Source organism: Ptychodera flava, chromosome 11, assembly GCF_041260155.1.
Source record: "Ptychodera flava strain L36383 chromosome 11, AS_Pfla_20210202, whole genome shotgun sequence".
Taxonomy (NCBI): Eukaryota; Metazoa; Hemichordata; class Enteropneusta; family Ptychoderidae; genus Ptychodera; species Ptychodera flava.
Window position 1 is genome coordinate 19,055,759 of NC_091938.1, and position 20,057 is coordinate 19,075,815.

A 20,057-nucleotide genomic window follows, 5' to 3' on the forward strand; every position below is an offset into this window, starting at 1 on the left:
ATATCCGAATGGCGAAGCTCAGCTTTCCTGGGTTGCATTACAATGGACTTGCATGTATGCCGGCTTTTGTGTCTTTGTTCCCTCGTGTCAGGCCACCACCACAGAAAATCCGATTTTTAGTCTGTATTGATCAAGAGAAATGCCCATATTGGCTTCGGTGACAGTTAAGATGCTTATTTAACTTCGCAATGCGTGGTAAGAAAGTCGTTCATTTATCTCAGTTATTTCATAGGACGTATTTAAGCTTATCTTCAGCCTGACTGTTGCTTGATTACCTGACCTTTAACCTCCCTCATGATGATATTAATACGCGATATTGATCTGTTTTTGTGATGTGAAATACAAATATCAAATATCAGCGATGCGTGTTTTACTAAGGGTCATTCTAATAATGAAAACACACTCATATTCGTTCAAATATGGAAATACCATTATTGTATTGTCCACTAAATTTTTACGACCATGACTAAATAACTTATTGATTTTTTAATATGTTTTCATTTGGAATTACTTCTCTTGACAAAATTAGCTTTGTGTGTGCGATCGCATAAATTCATACCGAGTGATATCTCTGCCAGGTTACTTTTGGCCCACGCTGACACTTGAGTCAATCATTCAATCGCTGTGTACACGTCACGATCATTACGATCGTCATTAACTTCATACTTGAGTCAGCCATTCGCGTTTGGTCGTTCAGAAGAGTGTAAGCTGCCAGGCGTCAGACATAATCCTGTCTAAAAAGAAGCAATGGCAACTCGTCGCCACTTCATGGTACGATATCAGACGTATATGTTCATGTTTATATCTCTGTGCCGAGTTAATGCTGACTATCAAGGTAGGTAATGTTCTAATATTGAAGATTCGAGATAAAAAAACATAAGCTGTTCTGTCTTTCCACCAGATTTACATTTTTCGTAATACTTCAGGTTTACATCAACACTTAAAACGTAGAAAAACAAGGTACTTAAAGTAAAGGTACGAGGCGTCCCATAGTTTTCTCTTCTTACCAATTGACCAAAACTATTTTAGAACATTATTAAAATTATTTCTTGTAATAGCTGGTTTGGATTTTATTTTTCTTCTGATGACAGTGACGCTTGTCTTTATAGTATAAACCTCTGAGATATTCTTATCTGACACGAAAATGTTTAAAAATATGAAGAGTTTTTTCTGATCTTAAGTTTTTATGGACATAGTTTGAAGCCCATGGAGCTTATGGAATCGTTCTGTATTTGTGAAAACAACAATTTTAAATTTCGGCTATGGAGTTCACACACTACAATCGAATTTTAAATATCGACAAATCTTAAGTAGTCGTTTATCTAATCAAATCACTTGCTCAGTTAACTCTGATATTTTTTCTTGATTATGAAAAGGAAGTTTTAATGTGGAAAGTTCGAGCAAAGGATAAAAAACTTATCATTTTTAGGCGTACGTTATCTTCAGAATCGTCTTTGTCGCCATATTGTTGTCAAAGAACTTGCCCTAAAAACGGTGCACTTAAGCGAAAGCGTGGTTAAATCCTCAAACCGATTAAACCGAACACAAAAATGTACCATGAAATTAATTCTCACACAGGCTGTGACCGAAGAACATTTTATATATGCTCAGTTTGCAGACCAAGTGGTTTGATCAACCAACAACAAAAATTGTTGAACATGTTGCCATTTTACGGAGGCATTTATTGCATTGAATATCATTTTACTGTATCCATCGGCTGTCGTAAATAAACAGTACTTTGCGTTTTCCCTAATTAATCTTGCCAAGTGCTTACATTAGTACGCAAATGATAATTCAAAGTTTGTCTCCTCCATGGGGATCCAAACATGAAGGTCCTCGGAGAACAATACACTTTGAGAGCCGTATGTTTGGCTTACGTCAGTAAATATGTTGGCAAGATTCTTTCAAATTCGTATTCATAAAAAATTCATGAATATTTTATTTGATGTGATCAAGTTGATGTCGAGCGATCATGTCCATTTTCGTATCGCAGATCTGCATCAACTTGTTGCTACTCTATAGTTACAGTGATTAAGTGAGATACATTAATGTATGATCTTCTTGGCACTGTAACCCAAAGGCCGTTTGGTCAGTGATCGGGGCTTTAAGCATGCACTGAATGTTTCTTCTTTCCGAAGTCAATTTCTTTTTCGAAACTTATTAATATGGCTGACATACTGCCATTTCTATTATCAAGACCTACATTTAATTAAATACTCAATAGTCCTCTTGTCCAGCAGTCGGGATGGATGTCTCTCTGATTTGTTAAGATGATAGTGTTCTAATAAATGTTAATATCGATATGACGGCTCGTATTCTTATTTTCCTCAGTATATCAAGCTCACTTGAAATGTTTTAAATAACAATGAAGCGAGTTAATATCACGTAGTGAACCGTAACACGTATGCAAATATCTAAAATTGTATGTTTCCCTATAGAGTTAACGCAGGGATGATGGAAATTAAGAATTTCAAAAATTGGTACATATCAGGTGACTTTTTTCTCAGATTTAAAACATAGCATGGTGACTCGTGATGTTTATTTTTGATTTGATAAGAGATTAGTTGAAAATTTTATTGAGGAAAGTATCAGCAAAATGGTAAGTCTTTCATTTTCTACTCGCGAATAATCTTAATAAAGCTTTTTGGCACAGTGCATTATTTTGAAAACAAGGCTCCTCGAAAAACAGGTTACATTGCATTTAACATTAGTAAGTTGTTAGGCATTTACTTAATACAAGTAGACACTCTGACCTTGCTTGATTAATTTCTTTTAAACCTTGCGAAACATCAGTGCACTATGTCTTTCATTTCATAGCCAATTTCTAGTGCTATACCGTTTAATGTGGCTGACAAATGTAGCTTAAATGTCTTCGCTAGCTAGCTGACACAAAGAACACTCGACGACCAGTAGGGTTCCTTGTTCTTTGTAACATACTTAGAGTTGATTCCATACTAGCCGTCCTCCTGTCCAGGACTGTTTTGTTACCATGGTGTTTGTATTCTTATTGACCTTTACTTTATTAACCATATTTGAAATATTTACATTAGCAATGAAATGAGTCAGATCGTCTCGTCGACCATGTCTTCTTTTTACTGTAATATGTTGACATTTCTTCTTCCCGATTTTAAAATGTCTTTATCTTTGATTAAACGTAACGGAAAAAATTTTCCAATTCCAATTTTAATGTTCATATTTCTTGTTTAGTTGCCATGGATACATACGTCATTGCGGTTTTAGACGCACAAACATGACTTTATAAATGCTGTGTTTGTTAAGCAAACACCTGTTTATCACAATTGTAATTTGTAATTGGTATTGGGTGCCTCATTATCTTGATTGCTTTTCAGCAGTTTATTCGAATGTTATGTTTGATATATATACTGCATCGATCAAACAAAACGTTTACGTTTCTATGCAGGGGCATTTGTGGGACAGACTCGTTTTTGAATTTAATTGAATCGACTCTGATTGCAATAGTTCATTAAGAAATTATTTTTACATTTGAACGTATGTTCATAAACTAATCTGACGTTTTACATAATACAGTCAAAAATATAATTATGTGCATGACACTAAAAATCTTTTTGTGAAAGTTGAAACGCGAAGAAACATGTCCGAGGGCGAAAGATTATTAAACGACTTCTATTATTTTTTCTAGCTTAAAAAGTGCAGTGAAAGCTGAATTTCAATTTTTAATTGCGAGCTTATTTTTGAAATTGCTTGCTGTTAATATACAACAGTTGATATTATTCTTAATAAGCGGTCAAAATGTCCGCTGATTTGAGGTTAACGTTTGGTGAAGATCCTTATCAATCCGTTAACATAACTGCGGTTTGGTGCCTGAATACTGAACTGGATTATTTGTTACGTTTTCCCACCTTACGTTCCAACCAAATCTGAAATAAACTGAAATATTATCATTAACTCGCCGGCAGCCATGACTACAGCTCCTGCTCGGTGTGAACATTACATCACCCCCATCATCGTAAGGACTACTAATTTGTACATGTACTTCCTATACTGATTAGCAGATCTCTCATTACGCCAGACCCCCTGCACTACAATGCCACCTGACAGGGGTTCCCTAATCAGGCCATCCTTAGACAATTAAACATAATCAAGTACAACATAAGTCTCGATCCTTGATCACCTCAGTGTAACATCTCGTGTTGTTGATTGGCGATTACGCAACCAATTCCGGACTTTACTTGAGCATGAAATTCACCCTCTCCTCAAACAATGTGGGCCTGTATTAAGCATAATAATGATACTCAACCACATGTAGGGGAAACTTCACAAATAACAGGAAGGGTTGACCGGGAAAATTGGGGAGAGTCCTTTTTTTTAATAAACCTGCCTTTTGGGAGGATCACATTTTGCAAACTTAGCCTTTGAAACGGTGTTCACCATAAACGATAGAGATCACGTCTGCATGGTATGTGTAAATCTGTCTTTTTATCAGTATAATACTTACATTTAGCATTCAAGATAGCTAATTTCAGATATAAATTTGGGTTGATTAGGGAGGGGTGATGTGCATGTGGGCCAGAATTTTTCACCGAATATTAAAAATGTCAAGTTTTCCTGATACAAAACTGGCTACATTCCTGCGATGATGTATTGAATGTATATGAATGTATAATTGTCTAAATTAGGGTAATGGTTAGATGTGCATAGATGTATACCAAATATGATATTGCAATTTCACCCAAATATGTCAGTACATATACACACAATTATACATACAATAATACATAATGTCGGTACACTATACTTTATATCATTTTATTTGCTCATCAACAACGCCATCAGGCAGCCACTTACAGACAAGAAAATACAAAAGGATAAGAAACACTAAAATTTAAACAAATAAAAAATTACTCTAAAAGTCAAACAATGACAAAAACAAATTAACATGTCTTTTAAAAGTTGAATAAGATTCTTAAAAAACATGGACATTGCAAACCTTATCAATCAGATCATCGTGACGTACGTCCAATCAGGCCATTTGTTGTAACATAAACTCTACAATAAGGGATGTGTAATAGAGGTCTATGTCTAGCAGGAGTATCTAGGTACGCATAGACCATAAATCCTGTACAATCTGTAGAGTCATAAGAAGATAAAAGGCATTTACGCACAAACATACAATCAAATATTTTCCTACGTAAGAACAAAGGTTGAATTTTAAAAAGATTACAAAGGAAGTTATAGTCATAATTACACTAAGATGAAAAGTCACTGTCACATCCCTGTTTATGATGTAAATATCTAAGAAAACGTTTCTGAATTAACTCAATACGGTTTGCCTGTCTCTCAGAATATATACATTTATAGTGATACATTGATGTCTCAGTTGAGAACTATTAACATTTTCCCAATACTAAATTAACTATATCTGTGAATTTCTTTTGCTTTATTACTGAAATGAATCGACCTGACTAGGTTAGAGTGATTAGAAGTGCTTATGTGTGTAACAGATGTGATCACGCGAAAATATCCGTTCACAACACACTGGGGTGCAAGGGGCACACAATACTTACGAATTTAACAAGTATAACATGTGCACCATGTAGGTTAATTACATATAGTATGATTTTAATAAGAGCACAGTCCCTCTAGATTAAGACCTAGTATGATTAACATAAAAAATCGTCAAATTCAAAACAACAAGCAAATGACAGAGGTGTAAGAGAGGGATGTTAATGTGGGGTAAATACGGAATGCTACGGGGGCGAAGCAGTGCTGGTTAAGTAATACCCGCATTTCAAGTTACCACCCACTTTTGCATCCCCCCATCCCTACTACATGGGTAATTTTTTGTTCTTTAGGACCTGCTGAACAAGAAAAAAGATGTAAGCATTGGATATTTTGGGATGCACTACCTATCTGGGCTGGTTTTTGATTTGCATGTACCGCAAAAAATGGAAAAAATGGGTAGGGGTAGGGGTACTATATCCTCCCCTACATTAAGTAAACTAGCATGAAATGGCACAAACGATACATTTTTTGAAAGCTCAGATTTGCTCTCTATGAGAAATGCCAATTTTAGCAAAATAAATTTGTGTACATGGAATAGGACGACTTTAAAATGAATTTTTTTGACAATTTTGAAATTTTTTACCCAAAATTTAACAATTGTGATTTACTTTTTATGAAGCAAAATTTTGACAGCTTTTATGTTTGAATTATTAATTCCCACATATTAAACAAGAAAAAAGGTGTTAACATTAGATATTTAACTATACACTACTTCCCTGGCGTCAATTTTGAATTGCGTGTATCTGTATGGGGTGTGCAAAAGCTAGGAGTAGGGGTACAACAATCTTTCCTTGATGAAATGATCTGCCATGAAATACCATATACCTTATAGTTTTAGAAAGCTCAGATACTGGTTTTCTGAAAATAAATGTCAAAATTGGGTATTTACCATGCATTATTGTCTCTAGTCACTAAAATAGCAAGTTTTGCCAAATTGGTATATCGTGAATGGGCATTTTATTGTTATGTAATGAACTAATGCACAGCCTTAAAAAGAAGACTTTAAAACGTGCACACATAGTCATATTGCCATTTTCTCCTTCAAGGAAAATAGATTATTGATGACTGTCTATTTTTATAATTAAATTTTTAAATATTTTTCTATAAAATAATTTTGATAAGACATATTTGGAAAATTGTCTATGCCTCCTTGTCTTACCTTATACAGCAAGCATTACTAACAGTCTATTAGGCCGAGGCTAGAGGGGGCGTCTACGTGTACCTCCCCCCACCCCCACAGGATAACAAACCTGTAATTTTCAGAAGCCTTGGGATCCCTAGAGTAAGAAATGGGATTTTAACAGACAAATTATAGGGACTCAATAGCTGTTAGGGTCATGTTTTGAGGGGTACCACAAAATCAGGATTTTGTGACCCTCATGGATTTTTGTCAAACCTGTCTTCTTGTACGTGATCTGCTGAGCCTACTGTTTAACATGACCTAGGTTATGGGGTATCATTAGAAAGGTGATTTATTCTTCTTGAAAATGGTATATAGTAATATGCAATATCTTCTATAGTTTTCATGAAATAGGGCCATAATTTACCCCATACCCCAAAGTTTTATGTATCAAATTACTGTCAAAACTAATCTAAATTCCACCAATTATTTACCTATACATAATACAAAAGGCAATGCTGTGTATTAACTTTGTGTTATTTGCTACAGGTACATGTTAGAAACTTGGAATAAACTTTTAACAGAAAAAATATTGGGATCCTGTAGCTGTAACATTCATATTTTGAAGGGTACCGAAAAATCCCAGTATTACTGACTCGCATTCGTTTTTGTTAAACCTGTCTTCTTGTAAGTCTTCTGCTGAGCTTATTTTGAACATAACGAGGCAAATGGGGTACCATTAGAAAGTTAATTTACTCTTCTCTAAAATGATATGTTGCAATATGCAATATCTTCTATAGTTTTCATGAAATAGGACCAAACCTTACCCCATACCCCAAACATCAGCGACACACTGATTAAGGCTAAAGTCTATTGCATTAGAAAAAAGTCAATGATCGAACGAACACATTACGATCCAAACATAAGCATTCTGGCTTTACTGCTAGAAGAACAGGAGATCAACAATATCGACATGACATAAAACAAAAAAGATATACACATATCTTAGGCGACTGAGGAAGAGGCCGCTCTGGTTTCGAAACGTGGGGATAAAAAAAGAGTCACGGTTGTCAAAGACACATCTGACTACGCCAACGTCTCGCCATGGCTTATTTTAAAATTAACGACTCGCTTGTTAATTTCCACACTAACAGCTAAAACACAACTCAGACATTAAACACACCAAAGCACATACTAGACGAGATGGCTGATGTGTGAAGCCACTTTCCCTTTATTACACCACCAATCAGAAGGCAATGAAAACAGACAAGTCGACCAATCAAAATGATGCGATATCGATCACAATCGACTCAACACCAGATAAATAGCTGTCAAACACAAGCGATCAGAATATCTCATGATGAACGACTTTGACTTAGTGGCTTTCTTCATGGACGACAGTATTCCATCGGCACAACCAAAACAGCTGGACAACATCGACCTGACACCCCGTCGAGTCCACTCAGCCCATTGACCAGCACAGCAAAGCCAGACGTAATTGAAAATCAAGAAGTCTCCACTCAACGCAGAGAGCAATAACCAGGCAAAGAGAAGTTTTCGAACGCTTCTCTAACACAAAACTACACCAAGGAGCCTACAAGTACGCCTTAAAGCGTACTTGCCTGAACCAAAACCGAGTGCTGACTTCATTAAAAAGTGGCAACATCTCGAGCGCAAGTGTGGTAATTTATTTGTCACCTTGTACTTAGAGTACATTCAACAACATCAGGCACAGCACAACCAGTCCATAGAGACCTTCATCGCCGAACTGCGAACCGAAATCAACAGTAGTCAAGATCCAGCAACACAAAAGACAGCCAAGAGCCTTTTAAGCCAATATATTGAATTGGCAAAAAAGAAGGCAAAACAAAACCCGAAACACAAACGTTCCAGGAAACGAACATAATCGGTCCCGTCTTTTAAAACCCATACCAAACGGCCTTTTTCAAGGCCACCACATTCTCCAAAAAGAGAATACTGTAACGCCCCTCCCTGTAGAGATTTTATCTTGAAGCGTCCCTCACGTGGCCAAGGCGTGTGAAGTTCATTGACTCAGATCGTACGAGAAGCAGATAAGAGATAGTGTGATAGTTTAATTAATTATTGGTTAAGATTTCATTGAGAACAATCGAGAATGGGATATTCCATGGTGTGATCTTATTTAATCTTAAGAATCAATCAAAGACTGGCGGGAAAATTACCACGTGATAACTTTTGTAATTATGTAAGTTTGAAGATGTATTTAACTTTGTAGAGAGCTTAGACTGAGACTTGAGATCAGACCGTTGACAGTGAACGTTACGGTCGCCATCTTGCAATAAAGTACAAGGTTGTGTTACAATCTACATCGTTGTGTGTCAGCTTCAGTTACTGAAAGCATTACGATCCAGACTGGTACCTCTCAACTCGTAATTCCCCTAACTACGAGCGCAACAATTTGGTGGAGAATCCGGGTATACTGAAGCAGGACGAATATATGATTCTTAGATCTGGTAGAATTATCAGGCGACAAGAACAAAACATGGCAGACAAGCAGAAATACCAGTAGCTGTACCACTGAACCAGCAGCAGGATGAGCGATATGACAACCTCCAGCAGCGCATCAGAGAGATACTTCAACAGGTGCAGGGTTTGCGAGACCGAGGGCAAGAAGCCCGACAAGCCGAAATGGATGCTCTAGGTAGGCACGTTGACAATTTGACTATTAGTGCAAATATCATGCCTCCTAGGTACACTGGGCGAGAGAGCGACTGCCCTCAGAAATGGATGAGGAAGTTTGAACTGTACGTGCACTTGAGACAATTACAGCCAAACAATATCCGTGATGTCTTTGGTTTGCTACTGACTGATGAGGCTGAGCGTTGGTTTAACTCACAGACAGAGGAAATCTTGGGAAATTGGGAGGCCCTTAGAAACGCTTTTCGTGAGCGTTTTACCCAACAGGCACCGAGGTGGCGTAATGATGAAGAATTTGCAGCATTCGCCAGGGGCCGAACGAATCTGTGGAGAGTTATGCAGGTCGCCTGAAAGACAAGTGTGATCGGTATGGTCGAGCTGATGCCGAACTTTTGAGCGCTTTCCTCCAGGGACTATGGCCAAAGCTGAAGAAGTTTGTCGCTGGACGGGACCCCGAGGACTTCAGGGCGGCTTTCACATCCGCGAAGACCGGCGAGTTAGTGGTTGATCTGCCTGAGGACGATGGTTCTTCGACATCGGAACTGACGAAGGTCGTCATGATGCTGGTCGAACAGAATAAAACTCTGTCAGAAGAAAAGAAGGCCGCCATACCGCAGGTTGCAGAGACAAGCGGGATTTCACCAGCGCCGGTACAAGTAGACGTCCTAATTTTAGTGATAATTATGACCAGAGACAGAACTCTTACTCGTACCAACGGAACAATAGTCAGCAATTCAGGAACAATGGGAGACAACAAACTTTTCAAAATCGGCAAATCAATCAAAATGTGGTTTGTTATAATTGCGGAGGGGTTGGGCACATTAAATCTGCATGTCCGAGCGGTAATTATAGTAATAATAATGTTGGGCAAGGTGCTTAAGTTTGTTATAATTGCGGTCAAGCTGGCCATATTGCTCGTAACTGTCCGGCAGGGGGGCGTGGATACCAAGAAAAAAACGAATAAAGCCGGCAGGTGTTTGGAGAAAGAATCAAGGGGATGGTACCTGTGAACGGCCAGATAAGGGGATATTTGATAATGTTAAGAGCGTGTGTAATTTGAATATTGATGATAGTTGTGTACAAGGTATTAGTGTTATCAATGTTAATATAATGAATCAGAGTGTTCCAGCAATTGTTGATACAGGTGCTGCCATTACGGTTGCTCCGGTGAGTTTGTTATCTGAAATTCCCAAATTGCGTAATCAAAGAATTCACAAGTCAAATTACAACGCAATCAAATTAGCTGATGATCGTCAAATTCCAATTAAGGGAGTTGTAAATGCACGTGTTAATATTGCTGGTAAGAAAGTTATGATGTCAATTCATTTAGTTGAAAATTTGAAACAAAAGTTAATTATTGGTGTTGATTTTCTTACAAAGTATAGAGCTGTAATTGATATTGCCAGTAAGAGATTAAAGCTTCGTTCGGCTTTGGTTGTCAAGGCTACCGAGGGCTTCACTGTTCCACCTCGATCAGAATTAGAAATTTCCGGTAAATTTAATGGTCATATGCCCGATGGAATTCTGGGACATACAGAAAACACCAAAACTTTGAGCCATTTGGGAGTCGTGGCAGCACGTGTTTTATCGATGACAAAGACGAACGAAGTTCCGGTAAGATTAGTTAATACGACCGAAAGGGATGTGTACATAAGAAAGGGAACAAAACTGGGGGTGTTCCGTTTTCTTCCTGGGGATGCCACTATTCATAATTTGGATGTTGATGTTGGTGCAAATGTGAATGAGCAAGTAAATGAAACCGCCCGCCAACGATTTCTGAGTCAGTTTGATTTTAGTGATTCATTTTTGAGTGATCAACAAAGAAAGAGTTTGCAAGAAATATTATGGAAAAATCGACAAGCATTTGTTGGTGATGATAAGAAGTTGGGTTATTGTGATGTCATAAAGCATAGAATCGAATTAGTCCCGGGGGCTCAACCTGTTAAAATGCCGCCCTATAGAGTTGACCAGAAATTAAAGCGCAAGGTCATTGAGAAGGAAGTTGATATTTGCTGGCCCAAGGTAAATTTCCCCAAGCACTTCTCAGTTCTCTTCCCCGGTCGTGCTCGTCAAGAAATCATCATCATCGAACGAATATAGATTCTGTTTAGATTATAGACGAGTAAATTCTCTTACTAAACCAAATGTATTTCCTATCCCAAACCTTACAGAGTCTCTTGAAATGATCGGTGATCAAAATCCCCAGTACTTTTCGACTTTAGACATGATGTCGGTTTTTGGCAAATTGCCAATGACGAATGAGACACCCACAAAACGGCCTTTGTCTGTCATGATGGTTTGTATGAATTTAATCGACTTCTCCAAGGTATGAGAAATTCAGCTAATTCTTTTCAACGTACTATGCAGTTTCAGGAATATGTTATGGCATTATGTGTTGGTGTATATTGATGATTTGATTGTCTTCTCAAGGACGTTTGAAGAACACTTACAACATCTTGACGCGGTTTTGTCTCGCCTCCGTGAGGCTGGATTGAAACTTTATCCTCAAAAGTGTTCTTTTAGTAAGAAACAGGTGAAATTTCTTGGTCATATCCTCAACAAAGATGGAATTTCTGTTGATTCGAAAAAGATGAGTGCTGTTCGAGATTTCCCCGTCCCCAAGAATGTTTCCAAAGTACGTGCATTTTTAGGTTGTGTTGGCTTTTTATCGTCCTTTTATCAAAGATTTTGCAAAGATTGCTGGTCTCCTTTACAAATTGTTGAAGAGGGAGGTTAAATTTTATTGGAATGATAAGTGTCAGGAAGTGTTTGATAGTCTTAAACAAGCCCTTATTACTGCCCCAGTTCTAGGATTTCCACGTTTCGGCGAACCTTTCAAATTATACACAGATGCATCAGCCTATAGTGTTGGTTTTGTATGACACAAGAGCAAGACGGAGTAGAGAGACCTATCGTTTATGGTGGGCGTTCCCTCAGTGCAGCGCAACAGCGATACACAACTACAGAAAGAGAGGCTATCGCGGTTATACATGGTTTGGCCCAATGCGACCCTTACGTGCGTTCAACGAAATTTCAAATTATTAATGATCACGCAAATCTCCCGTATTTGTTCAGAATTAAGAAACCTTCAGGTAGAATCGCTCGTTGGATACTTAAAGTGCAGGGTTATGATTTTGAAATTGTTCATAAACCAGGGAAGTCTATTGCGCATGCGGACGGATTGTCTCGTAGGAAATACTCGGAAGTTTGTGACAATAGTTCCGATTTCAGTGGTAGAGATTTCATTGATGATGAAAAATCAGAAGTACATTGATTTCGATGCGACAAAATCACATGAAGGTAATGACACAGGTACGTCTACGGAAATTCAAAGTAGCGAATCGGTGGTCCCAGTAAATAAAATAGGTATCCCCTCCGATGATGATGTTGTAACGGATGTACGACAATTGTATACAGAGACTGAATCTAAAACAGGCACGGAATTACAATCTAGTGATGATGTTGACGATGGAAATCTAGAGATTAATCGCCGTGACTCGAGTAGTACTGATCAAATAGTAGAGGAAGATGAGGCGTTGACACGGATTAAGAATTTGCAGAGAAAAGATAGTCAGTTAAAATATTGGTTTGATTTTATCGAGAAAGGCAAATTACCGAATGACGATAAATTGGCGCGATACGTGACATGTGATAGTGATAACTATGCAATCATAGACGGTGTGTTATATCATTACTGGAATGCGACAGGTAAGGCTGCAAATAAAGAGAAATGCGTTAGACAGGTTGTGGTTCCCCAATCATTGCAACTTTATATCCTTCAGAGAATGCATGATGATATTACAGCTGGTCATCAAGGCGTACGCCGTACTTTGGAGACTATAAGATTGCGTTATTTCTGGAAAACAATGATCAAGGATGTTACTGATTACGTAAATTCATGTGTGAAATGTCACTCGCACAAGCGCGGTCCTCGAGGTAAAGCGCCTTTGGTCCCCATCCCCGTGTCCTCAGTTATGCAACGAATTGGAGTTGATTTTCTAGGTCCCTTGAAAGAAACAAAACAAGGCAATAAGTACGTTTTGTTGTTTACGGAATATTTGACGAAATTTAGTTGGGCATTTGCAACCCCTGATATGAAGGCTGAGACAGTTGCTAAGATTATGTTTGAGCAAATCCTTTGCATGTTCGGTTACCCGAGTATTTTAATCTCAGATCAAGGACCAGCATTTACGTCACAAATTGTCAAAGAAGTTTGTCGTTATTTTGAAATTACAAAACGTTTTACCAGTCCTTATCACCCGAGCTCCAATGGGGCTACGGAACGTATGAATCAGAGTCTTCTGAGTATGTTGTCTATGTATGTGTCTGAAAGAGAAGATGATTGGGATCAATATTTAGCTTCCGTGATGTTTGAATATCGATCAAGTCCGAATGAGACGACTGGTGTCAGTCCTTTCATGGCAATGTTCGGATATGAAGCGAAACTTCCGGTGGATGTAGAAATTTTGCCACAACAGTCAAGATCAAGAAATATAGATTTCCATTTGAAAGACATAGCGCAGAAACGAAACTTAGCGGTTTGGTTAGCCAAAGAAAACATACACAGAGCGCAAAATGTTATGAAGGAAAGACAGGACAGAAAATTGGGCAAGATTGTCAAGTTTAAAGTAGGCAATACAGTCTATTTACACTCTCCAGCAGTGGCAGTCGGAAAAAGTCCAAGTTCGCCCATCCCTATCGAGGCCCATACACAATCAGCGCACAAGTATCCCCAGTAAACTACCGTTTACGACCAATAGGAAATGTAAAGCCGTACAAAAAGGTGTTCACGTTAATAGATTGACACACGCCCATTTGAGACCACGCCGACTGTTAGATTTGCAATCAAGTCAGTACAGCGCTGATGATAGTGAGACAAACGACGACGTACACAACATGCCACACCCAGCAACTGTAGATTACCACTTAGAGTCAGATACCGACATTTACTTTAGTGCCAGTGAAACGCCCCTCGAGTCATCTGATAATAATCAACGAAACAAACAACGTCGCCGCGAAATTCGTGAGCGCGCTGAAGAACGATTAAGTCAGCTTTCTGTATCACAAACTGATGATGAGTGTGATGATAATAATAAGAATAAGTACTTTGGTATAGAGAAAATTGAAAAATGTAGATATCGAAATGGAAAGCGCGAATATTGATAAAATGGCATGGATACGATGCGAAACATAACACATGGGAACCGGAGGAGAATCTGAATGACGCAGCTTTGGAAAGTTTGAAGTCAAATCCAGTCCCCACTATAGGTAAACCCACTCATAAGGTCCGACAGCAACGCAAATAAGCATACATGACTTTTTTGTTTTTGGTGAATTTTCTGGTATTTTGGAAACCACTCTTTTATTAGGATAATTCTCTGGACTTGTATGCAAACGAGGCGTCTTTCTTTTTGAAGTGTTGTTTTGTTTTGTTTTGATGAAGTTGAAGTTATGTTGTTGTTGAAGAAGTAAGTGTAAGGAGTTTTGGATGTTTTGTTGTGTATCTCCCCTCAGTTGGCTAGGAATGCCAGTGCTAGTGATCCGTAAGTGATACAATGGTCCTTAGTTTTGACCGATGGCCTGAGGAATTGAGTTTTTGGAGATAGAGCGATAGTGAGGTTTATCGCGTTTGTTTTTGGAGTTTTGAAGTTGTTGATGATGTTTTGTGTCGATGTTTTGCTGTTGTTGTTTTATGTTTTATGAAGATTTTTGGAGATAGAAAGAGCCCCGAATATTGGCACAGGAGTTGCTATTTGCTACAGTCTAGTGATGCCTAACGGTCGTTACTATGGTTACCCTGAACCTTTGACCGTGATATCAGAATACACCAAGCAAAATTACGTCATCCTTCTCAATGTCCACCCCTTCCAGCTAACCCACCCTTTCACACAAATTAAAGAAAATTATCATTGATACATGTTACGATTTTCGAATGATTTTCGTCGATTTTCTGTATTTTATGTAGAATAGTTGAATTTGAGTTTGTAGTTGAATGTATTTTAGTGATTTTATTAGTATTTCTGTAAGTATTTTAGATGCGTTTATGTTAGTCTGTAATTTTGTAGGTGCACGAATAATGAATGAGTTTATGCTAACTTGTAAAATATGTGATTTATGCGTATTTTAACCACACTGCCTTACGATTAATGTATTTTTTTTATTTTAAGTAGATTGCAATTGTCCGCTATCGCCATGCTTCGTCACTCGTTTTGACCAGCGAGGACGCTGGTTATAAAAAAGGTGGGAGAGTGTAACGCCCCTCCCTGTAGAGATTTTATCTTGAAGCGTCCCTCATGTGGCCAAGGCGTGTGAAGTTCATTGACTCAGATCGTACGAGAAGCAGATAAGAGATAGTGTGATAGTTTAATTAATTATTGGTTAAGATTTCATTGAGAACAATCGAGAATGGGATATTCCATGGTGTGATCTTATTTAATCTTAAGAAACAATCAAAGACTGGCGGGAAAATTACCACGTGATAACTTTTGTAATTATGTAAGTTTGAAGATGTATTTAACTTTGTAGAGAGTTTAGACTAAGACTTGGGATCAGACCGTTGACAGTGAACGTTACGGTCGCCATCTTGCAATAAAGTACAAGGTTGTGTTAAATATACATCTTCGTGTGTCAGCTTCTGTTACTGAAAGCATTACGATCCAGACTGGTACCTCTCAACTCGTAATTCCCCTAACTACGAGCGCAACACTACCGTAACATAATCATCATGGCAAAACACAAACATTCACAAAACAGTGTCAAACACAGAAAACAGAAAATACCACAAAAAAGAAAAAGCCAGAAAAACACGGTACAACAGGAGACACAATAAGATCTCAAACACAATTAAACGCCGTACAAAAGCCGAACAGAGAAAGATAAATAACAACACGAATCTTAGATTCATCAAGAATCTATCATTACACAAGTTAACAACCGCAGAAATCAATGCACTTGGCAAAGAGTTGAAATTCATCCCAACAGCAAAACGTCCTCATAGAATTCATCCTGCACAAGACGCAAACAAATTCATTAGGAGAATCAGGCTCCAATACATAATGCGATACAAAAAAACTGAAAATCACGAATTTAAAATGAAGTCCACGAGGACTCCACACACAAGTGAAAACACAAATCTAGAGAATTACCTAGAAGCTACAAAATTAGCTCTAGTAAATATCCCCTTCCACAACACTGGGCAAAACATGACAAGAGCAGAAAAAATAGCGATTAGAACGCTATCACGGAACAGGAATGTTACAATTAAGCCCTTGACAAAGGACGAGGGACAGCAATTATTGACACAATAGATTACATCAATGAGTGTGAACGGCAACTCAGCGACAACACAATACTATACAAAACTGCTAGCGGACGACACACCACGAACTATCGAACAAGTACACAGTCTGACAGCAGAAATGTATGATAAAAAACATATAGATTATCATACATTCAAATATCTTGATCCGTCTAACTTCAAAATACGGACACCACGATGGTATCTATTACCTAAGATACACAAACCGTCGCCACCAAAGACGAAATTCGCAGGTTGCCCTATCATAAGCAGGTGCTCAAGCCCAACATTCCACATGTCAGAATTCGTCGATCATTTCCTTAAACAAGTCGTGGTAAAACAATCAACATACATCAAAGACACCACTGAATTTATCCGGAAAATTGAAACTATCAAAATTGCCGATAATGCAATATTAGTCATTAGATGTGGTGTCTATGTACACCACACACAACACGACGAAGCCACTCAACTTATAGGCGAAGCATTAGACGCAGAACGATCCCAAAACAGCAACCAGGAACAACAATGAAAATGCCACCAACAGAATACATGTTAGCCATGCTAACACTTATTCTCAAAAACAACACATTCGAATTCGATAACGAATTCTATAAACAGATCCTGGGTGTATCAATGGGTTCTCCGTCTTCACCGAATGTGGCTGATATCACATTTGATCGAACGGAAATGAAAATAATACGTGAATACAGATCGAAAATATTACTCTGGCTTAGATTCAGAGACGATGTTTTATCGCAGGATCTTTAAAATGTTCAACTACAGAGTTATCGAAGATACTGACTTCTGTTCTTTGTACTGTTAAACGGGGACTTCAATCATACTGTGATGTTGTCTTTTCTCGGAGTGGTATAAATCAAATGTGGATATTGAAAAATTCGAAGGAACTCTTGGAGGATTTGAAATCGGGATCTGTTTCAAAGGTAACATCTATTAAAACTTTCGATTTTTCCACATTGTATATCACAATACCACATAATAAATGAAAGAACGCTTGAGGGACATCATCGGCCAAGCATTTTTCTACAAGGGCGGTTCACGCCGTTGCAAATATGTGGTATTAGGGTATAATTCTACATGTTTTGTTAAAAGTGCAACTGGCGCTAAAGTGTTTTATACCGAGAAAGACATCAGTATGCTTGATTTCCTCATCGACAACATATTTGTAGAATTTGGAGGGCACATTTTCCAACAGTGTATAGGAATTCCTATGGGCACTAACTGTGCTCCCTTGCTTGCAGACTTATTTCTGTTCTCATATGAGGCAGAATTTATCCAGAACTTAATTAAACAGAAAAAGGTCTCTGTAGCTCGAACTTTCGGTCTAACATGTGGATACATGGGCGATGTTGTTTCTATGGGTGGCTCTGAATTCGGTGAGTATCTCGCTATGATTTATCCTCCAGAATTGGAGATTAAAGAAACTACAGAAACGGCCTTTTCTGCTTCATATCTGGATATTTTACTTGAATTTGACTCTAATGGTCACCTTTCTACTAGGCTATATGACAAGAGAGATGATTTTAACTTTAGTGTCATCACTTTTCCACACCTCATCAGTAATGTTCCACTCTCGCCTGCTTGTGGGGTATGCATTTCCCAGCTTATACGATATGCGGGAGCGTGCAGTTCATGTGGTGATTTTGTGGAGAGACGTGGCCGTCTCTCTTTCAGACTGTTGGGTCAAGGTTGCACCAGGGCGGGACTTGTCTCTGCATTCAAACGCTTTTTTGGCAGGTATCGCAAGCTGGTAGATAAATACAATATCTCTCTTCGACAAATGATCACTGATGGCATCGGTGACATTGGGCCTTAGTTAGTGACCACTACCTATCTGACTTATAGATTGATATATGGCGGGTGCCACATGTGGGGCAGGATGCGCTTACTATTTTCGAAACACCTGACATCACTTCTTGCTCTTCTGGCCAGAGGTCCATATATCTTTCTTTCATGAATATGACTTTGTTTGTGTACCGTCTGTTTATTGTCTGTTCTGTGCTGTTTTGTGTCTGTGTTTGCAACTGTTGTCTTGCGAATTCCGACCTGCTGTCATTGGATTATGGATTGGTATGATTGCGATTATTTTTCATGATCTTTATAGGAACAGAACACGAACTGAACGAATTCACATCAGGCATCAACAAAATGCACCCTACTTTCAAATTTTCGTTTGAAAGCTCGACACATGAGATACATACCTCGATCTTGTGGTATACAAAGGTCAACGACATAACAGTAAGAAAATACTGGACATAAGAACGCACACGAAAACCACAGATACGTTTCAATTCCTACATAGAACATCATGCAATCCAAAATCTACCTTTAAAGGCCTGATCAAAGGCGAAACACTAAGGTACATCAGAACTTGCAACAATGAGAATAACTTTGGTGCTAAAGTCAAGTCATTCAATGCAAGATTAGTTGAACGTGGCTACAAACAGGATGAAATCTCTAGAATTACATCACAAACAAAGTTCGCCACCAGAATTACGCAATTACAACACCAGCGAACAGAAAACAGAACGAAAAACACACTTGTGTTCACAACAAGATATAGCCCATACATAAAGACAAAAGCTATCAAACTAGCTCTGTGTGAAAACTGGGATCACATAGAAAAGGACGAAACATTAAGGAATTTATTTCCTAAACAACCGATCATCGCTTACAAAAGAAATACGAACATCAGCGACACACTGATTAAGGCTAAAGTCCATTGCATTAGAAACAAGTCAATGAACGAACGAAGCACATTACGATCCAAACATAAGCATTCTGGCTTCACTGCCAGAAGCACAGGAGATCAACAATATCGACATGACATAAAACAAAAAAGATATGCACATATCTTAGGCGACTGAGGAAGAGACCGCTCTGGTTTCGAAACGTGGGGATAAAAAAAGAGTCACCGCTGTCAAGGACACATCTGACTACGCCCACGTCTCGCCATGGCTTATTTGAAAATTAACGACTCGCTTGTTAATTTCCACACTAACAGCCAAAACACAACTCAGACACTAAACACACCAAAGCACATACAAGACGAGATGGCTGATGTGTGAAGCCACTTTCCCTTTATTACACTACAAGTCGAAAAATATTTAAAAATTAAATTATAAAAATAGACAGTCATCAATAATCTATTTTCCTTGAAGGAGAAAATGGCAATATGACTATGTGTGCACGTTTTAAAGTCTTCTTTTTAAGGCTGTGCATTAGTTCATTACATAACAATAAAATGCCCATTCACGATATACCAATTTGGCAAAACTTGCTATTTTAGTGACTAGAGACAATAATGCATGGTAAATACCCAATTTTAACATTTATTTTCTTCTTCAGCACATTGCCATTAGTAAATAACATCCATAAATCTGTTTGATTTGTTTCATA

General features: G+C 38.1%; 1 protein-coding gene across 1 annotated transcript in view; it reads left to right on the plus strand.

The window, feature by feature from the left end:
• Window positions 1-676: 676 nt before the first annotated feature.
• LOC139143715 (adhesion G protein-coupled receptor E5-like) overlaps window positions 677-20,057 on the plus strand; it is a 45,065-nt gene continuing 25,684 nt past the window's right edge. Inside the window, exon 1 of the mRNA XM_070714250.1 lies at window positions 677-835. Coding sequence (XP_070570351.1) covers window positions 748-835 — 88 coding nt within the window. The 5' untranslated portion in view covers window positions 677-747. The remainder of the gene's footprint in view (window positions 836-20,057) is intronic.